The following is a 7,184-nucleotide window of genomic DNA, read 5'->3' on the forward strand; positions in this document are numbered from 1 at the left end:
GTCCATTTCATTCAACCACAGATAGACTTGTGCTCGAGCCTCTCAGCGCGTGAGCGCTAAATGGCGTAGCGCACGAGCGCTTCAGAGGAAGTGGCGGGTGAAGCAGGTCCGCACCTTTTCCGGTAACACAGCGCGGCTGAGGGACTGAAGCGAGAGACTGGAGAGGGAGAGAGGAGAAGAGGGGGTAACGGATTTGGGGGAGTCCGCCGCGTTTAGAAGGTAATATGATGTTTTTTTCCCGCCTCAAGTCCGAATCGCGGTTTTGTAATTTCCACAGCGGGGTATGTGAACCGGGAAAGTAGGATTAAAGTTAAAGTGCTCTGTCCCTGTTTGTTACCCCTCCCTTTTTTCAACGGCTCTTGTGTTTCAGGGAGAGAAGACACGGAGAACGGAAACTCGGATGAATCAATGACCTTTGGAGTGTTTTTTATTTCCTCGGCTGGTTGTACGGCTTCCAGTTTGCTGCTACGCCATTAAGGGCTCAATAGTCCCCATGAAGTCTTGAAGGGAATCCCGGGCGCTTGAATGTGCCGAGTGGCTAAAGCGAGCGGAGAGCCGGCGCACAAGGAGGAAGTCTGGACTGCTGTGGGCCAGCGAGCGGGCCGCTGTGTTATCCGGAGTCTAAAACACCAACAGCTACTGTAGTTACACTGTGCACCAAAAACAGCAGTCTTAAGAGCTAAGAAGTGGATTTCAATGGACCTGTCTTTCAGAAGGCCACCAGGTTGAGACACCAGGACACTGAGACAGGTTCAGGACGGCTGCTTATCCACACCCACTCGTCTTAACTTGGTGTTTCAGTTTCTTTAATTCCTCTAAAGTATGCAGATTGATCTAGCTCAGAGGTTCTACTCTGTATCATAGAAGAGCCATACTTTTTTTGTGAAGCAATAGTTTTGCAGTCTGTTACAGTACCTAAAAATTGTGTTGTTGCACCAAAAGCTGAAGTATTACAGTAGCACATAACCTAGCCAAAGGTACGTTACCAAAAAAAACAACAAAACAACCCTAGATCTTCTCCTCCTTAATAAACATAATATATGCACAACCAACAAGATGGGGAAAATGCTTTCAAAGATCTTCGGAAACAAGGAGATGAGAATATTGATGCTTGGACTTGACGCGGCCGGGAAGACGACCATCCTTTACAAACTCAAACTGGGACAGTCGGTCACCACCATTCCAACTGTGGGCTTCAACGTGGAAACAGTCACATATAAGAATGTGAAGTTTAACGTGTGGGACGTGGGAGGTCAAGACAAGATCCGACCGCTTTGGCGGCACTACTACACTGGCACACAGGGGCTCATTTTTGTGGTGGACTGTGCTGACAGAGATCGCATCGACGAGGCCAGACAGGAGCTGCACCGCATCATCAATGACCGCGAGATGAGGGACGCCATCATTTTGATATTTGCCAACAAGCAAGATCTGCCGGACGCGATGAAGCCACATGAGATCCAAGAGAAGCTTGGTTTGACCCGCATCCGTGACAGGAATTGGTATGTGCAGCCCTCGTGTGCTACCACAGGTGATGGACTATACGAGGGCCTGACCTGGCTCACTTCAAATTACAAATCTTAATGTACTGTTCAGTTGGACTGCTCAGTGCAAGAGAAATAGATAGATAAAAAAATCATAAAATGAGCAAGAAAAATATGAACTGGAATCATTTAACAAATAATTCATCTTGCATATGTTGGCAAAAAGAAGTTTGCTTATAATCCTGTTTCTGTTGATTTTGATCACGCCCTGTAACTGTTTTTTTTTTTTTTGTTTGTTTGTTTGTTTTTCTTTATATTACATACCAATCCTTTTGGCTGGCTGTTAAGTTTGCCTTTGGCACTACTAGAATTCTATTACATTCAATAGTACATAAAAGTATTACTTTGGAAATATGGAGATGTAGATTTTTCTTTTGCTCGCATTAAGATTTCTTTTCGGTCACTGCATATTTTTTATTTTTTGTTCTTTATCATCTTTTCTTTTAACCATAGCACCGTTCTTATGTTGGTATTCTGCTTGCATTTTGCATTCATGGAAGCCAGGTTTTGCCCATGAATGTAGTGGGAGTGCCACCCACCCTTCTCTCACAACTCTCACACACACTCCAAAGTTTCTTTCTTTCCAGACATATTATCTGTCCCATAATAGCATCCTAACTCCGATTTGTTCATTTGTGATCATGTCAGAAGAATCCAGAAATGTAAAGAGTGAAACCAGTCTCGTTCAGTGCAAGGAGTTCAAACAGGAAAATAATGTGATGTCTAGTTTTGGCAACTCCATGTTCATAAAAACTTGTGGATACATGATATCACATTTTCCTTCATTTTTCTAAGGGAAATGCTGGCTGTGTTTTTTTGTTTGTTTTTGGTTTTCTTTGTGGGGGTGAGATTCCACTGTAAATGAGTATTAAAATTGTTTGGCTTTTTTTTTTCTTGGGAAGCACAAACAAAAGGTGTTTCACAAGAGATGAGCCAACATGAGTGAGAGCTGGGCAGGAGTCACAGAAGGAGAAATGCCTATAAGGGTGTCAATGAGGGAAGAAGTACAAGGGCCATTTGCTGAAGTGAGCAATTCAGCATTTCTGTTCTGACCCTGTGCCCCAAAAAGTGTTTACTAACCCTACTACCTTTAGTCACCTGGATCTTTCATGGTGCTCTGGATTCTGTTCTGCAAATACAATATCCATCAGCTGCACTATGCAGTCAGACAAGCCTATTTTTGTTTTAATAATTTACAATAAATGCTTTGTTGTATTATTTAGAGTAATTTGTTATGCTGAAGAAAAAATAAAAAAAAATCATATTCCAGTTCAACAATGAAAGTGCACCTTATTGAGACTGTCAGTATAGAATAGAAGTTGATTTATTTTTCTTTTCATTCCCAGAAGCAATTTAAGTGAAGTAAGAAGAAAATGGTTTCCATATTAGGTCAGTGTTGGCCTTTTAATTCACTGAGTTCTTCTGTTGTACTTTGTGGAAGGACCGTTTCATCATAACCTCAGAATTCTATATACAACATGATTGGTTGGTTGCTTGGTTTAGTTCAACTGTTATTCAGTTTTCATCATTCTTTTTTTTAAGTGGTATTCTCTCTCTCACACACACACAAACACACACACACACACACACATTAATATCTAAATTTTCAGTATTTGATTTCAAAGCCTTTTCACACCACATCTCATAAGATGAGTATTGTTTCATGAACGATTTCAGGTATATGTAACATGATCAACGTCTTGGTATCTAAAACGAGACATGTCATATATATATATATATATATATATATATATATATATATATATATATATATATAATATAAAGTTAGATATTTTCTAAAATTTTGTAATAATTCTGAGTCCTAGTTATCCTGGCTTTTAGCACTGCTTTTTTTTTAACCCCCCCACCCCAGTTCATTAACATGTATTAACCAGGTTTGAATCTCATTGGTTGATGGGGATCAGAAAGATCATCTTATATCCGTACACATAAAATGTATGCTCAGGGTTAATGTTACATAGACAAAGAAAAGTGTCAGCTATGTATTGACAAGATACCTGAAAATATAATGACACTTTTCTCTTGATGTCTAGACCATGTTTACTGTGTTCATAGATGATTCATTATTTCCTGTGATCAGACTAAAGATATGCTTTTCTTTTCAATTGGATAGCTTTATCCAGATCTTAGTCATGCATTAGTCTGATAGTAGAAATGTGGAAATGCTCCTATAAACATTTTATGTTTAACAGTAACCTGCTCAGACCAATTTGAGAGCAATTAAAAGAAGAACTGTGAATACTAGATGACATAATTCTCTAAATGTAGGAACGGCTGAATGACGTCATGAGTGCTTTCGCGTCTATGATGCAACTGCTGTTGGTGTAGTTAAAATTTAAAATAAGTTTTAACCAGTACTGTTATTAAAGGAGTGTGATGTGACACAATAACATGAAATACCCAGTTCCCTAGTGTTTATTGGATTATGCTAGACTCTGTACTTGTGACCTCACAGTGTAAAACTTTAGTACTGTAATAAGGGAACGTCAAGCCAAAGCTGCATATCACTGAACATATTTGTCAAGTAGAAGTTTCTGTGGAGTTTGACCTGTTGCTGTGTTGAAAGAGCTGGGCCAGCCAGATTGCGATTGAGATGAAGGACACTCAGCCAATGTTGGGTTAATAAATTCCTAAACAAATCAAATAAGCATCTGTTATTCCAAATGTGAACAAGGTCATTCCACATGTACATACGCACTTCTGAGCTCTGCCACATTGTTAGGGTTAGTGTTAAAAAAGAAACGGGGATATCGAAGGCACTGTTTTATCAGTCTCTGCACTCAGAAGTTCTGTGTAATACGGAGTGTCTGCTTTTGTCCAAGGTAATTTTAGGTCAGTGATTCTCAATGTGAGGACCACTTTGAGAACCACACTTTGGTTCATAAACCATAGCCAGGGAATCTGTGTTGTTGTTTATTATTATTAGAGAAATGGAAATTACTATCAAATCATTATCAAAGTTATTTATATGTGGATCATTCCATCTCAAATGGTCCAATAATTGTAAAGTTAGTTGGTTGACTGTTTTTAATTTTTCAAAATAGTTTTTGGAGTGATTACCTGTATGTATTGGCCTTTGAAAAGCACAATGCTTTTATTTTACTTGGTTTAACTACATTGGCCATCTTTGTGTCATGGCATGTAACAAATTTTGGTTATACAGCTGTTTATGGAAACCTCTCAGGATGATCCTAGCTCATTGGAACCAAAACTGGTCTCTGGAGCATATTACAAGGTGCATGGCATATGTAAACACTTTGCACATTCTTGTTCCTTAGACTTAGAACTTGCATCCAATTGTAATGCTCAAGATTGCTCACGTTCTACATTTAGGGTCAATTTATAATGGGAAGGGTTTGAGTCTCAGTCTTTTTTAGTGGGTACCTAGGTAAGCGTAGTGTGCATGCAGAACATTTGAGGTTTGAGACAATTTCAAGTGCAATAAAAAAAAAATCTCTCACTTTCGGGATGAATATCTATAACTGAAATTTTCACAGAAATAACTCCTCTATAGTAGCATTCTGCTGTAAAAATTGTGAGTTTGAAGTTGAAGGTAAACTGCAGGGCAGTGGACCTCGAAGGCCAGATTTGAAGAACCAGCCTGAACTATCGTGTTGGTACAGGTGTACAGTTGGTATGCGTGAATAGATTTTATCCAAATATTTTGTTCGTTTTGCAAATGAACAATGCCATAAACAGAGCTGTGGTGGTGTTTCTTTTGTGATGAAAGCAGTAAGAGACTACAGCTCAGAAGTCACTACCAGAGAGTGGTTTTGCAATGCGAATACATAGAGGTAATCGCTAAAAAAATTAGCAAAATTAAAAACAGTTGAGCAAATTGCATTGGACCACTTGAGATGGAATGACCCATGTATTATTAAGTTCATATAGTTATTCACCTGTTTCACTGGTCCCTTGAATTGAATGGGTTCAAGCCAAAACTCAAAAACATGTAGGATTATAAATAATATAAACTTGGAGCGAATGTTGTCTCAATGGACATTTCAGGAGCAGAAACCTCTATAGCTCTACTAAATAGACAAAATATGATTGTATTGTATTTAAATACTTTTCCTGGAATAAATCTGGAGTGAGTGAGTCTGGAATTTTAAAGGGGTCCCTGGCTACAAAAAGTTTGAGAACCCCTGCTTTGAGCAATATCTTTGCTTTAGTAATGTGGTAAATAAGGATTGGGCAGATACTGATCATATAACTCTGGTGGTTAGGTTCTCCATGGCTGGTACTTCTCTACCACTATCCTGGGGTTTCCCCAACCATATATTGTTCCCTATATTGTTATTTCTCCGCTGCAACATACAGTACCTCATCAACTAATCACATAACGGTTAGACCCTTCCTGGGTCAACACAGTTGTTTTATCAACCAGTTCCTTAAAATGATTGTAAATAAAAAAAATAGTCAGTTAAATTAAAGTTCATTCTAGTACATGTCTGTATATGTGTTACAAAGACTCAAGCTCTCTGTCTTTTCAACTGTTTCTACTTCTTTTTCAGCTTGCGACTGCAGACTTTACACTAAAAATGATCAGCAGTTCTGTTTTACTCAGTGAGGGAGGGTGGATTTGTATGCTCTGCCAGAAGGTAGTTCTCAAAACAATGAGGCTAAACAACGCCTTGTTAGTTCCCTGTATTGTTCACTCAGGCAGCACTCCTAGATTTAATCCTGTTTCATACCTGCAGAAGCAAGGCCAGAATGCTGCATATAACCCGTATAATAGAGAAAGATCGTGTAATCTTCTTTAATATCTGTATACCGTGTTGATATTTCTGTAAAGCTGCTTTGAGACAATGTCTATTGTAAAAAGCGCTATACAAATAAAATTGAATTGAATTGAATTGAATTAATCCAACAATAACATTTCAAAGTCACAAAAACACAGAACTGTATATTTACGTCTCAGGTAGGTTATACTGTGACAACTACAACAAAACCTGACTGTGTGTATAATAAGATGTTTCATTTTCATCTGGTCATGACAACAGCCATGCTAAATTAATGTACACTTCAGTTTGTTAGAAGTCACAGTACTTTCACAAAGGCATGGATTGTGTCCATAGGGAGAGGCCGACTGTTCTTGTGACTGCTGAGTCAGTCAGATCTCTGGCTTCCTACAAGTCAGGTCCAGTCATTAATGTGATTAATGCAAGATACATTACGCAAAGTAGTAGTGCACACATTATCTCAGTTTTAACACTGTAGCTGTGTAATTCATCAGTGTAAGGCTAACAAAGAACTTGAATGTACAGCTGCTCTTTAGAAAATACAGTTTAATTTGCAGTCTTCACACAGCACTGAAGTTACAGTTTCACACCCATCCTCCAGGCAAATCATTAGCAAGAGTTCTCACTGCTTATTTGACTAACTGTGCACATCTAGGGTTAACGGTTGCTGAGGCATATACAGTACTGTATATAGAGAGAGTATGTAGAGAGAGTCTGGGCTAAATTTATATATATATATATATATATATATATATATATATATATATATATATATATATATATATATATATATATATATATGTGTGTGTGTGTGTGTGTGTGTGTGTGTGTATAAATATGAGGGACACCCCATCCAGGGTATCCCCTGCCACATGCC

The 7,184-nt window shown here is 38.5% G+C and overlaps 1 protein-coding gene across 1 annotated transcript in view; it reads left to right on the top strand.

Moving 5' to 3' along the window:
- The window catches only part of arf6a (ADP-ribosylation factor 6a), a 2,966-nt gene extending 153 nt beyond the window's left edge, over nt 1-2,813 (top strand). The window contains exons 1-2 of the mRNA XM_053614439.1: nt 1-219; nt 371-2,813. The exon at nt 1-219 is cut by the window's left edge and continues 153 nt beyond it. Coding sequence (XP_053470414.1) covers nt 1,057-1,584 — 528 coding nt within the window. The 5' untranslated portion in view covers nt 1-219; nt 371-1,056 and the 3' untranslated portion in view covers nt 1,585-2,813. The remainder of the gene's footprint in view (nt 220-370) is intronic.
- Nucleotides 2,814-7,184: the final 4,371 nt, after the last annotated feature.

Source organism: Ictalurus furcatus, chromosome 25 (genome assembly GCF_023375685.1).
Source record: "Ictalurus furcatus strain D&B chromosome 25, Billie_1.0, whole genome shotgun sequence".
NCBI classification, from domain to species: Eukaryota; Metazoa; Chordata; class Actinopteri; order Siluriformes; family Ictaluridae; genus Ictalurus; species Ictalurus furcatus.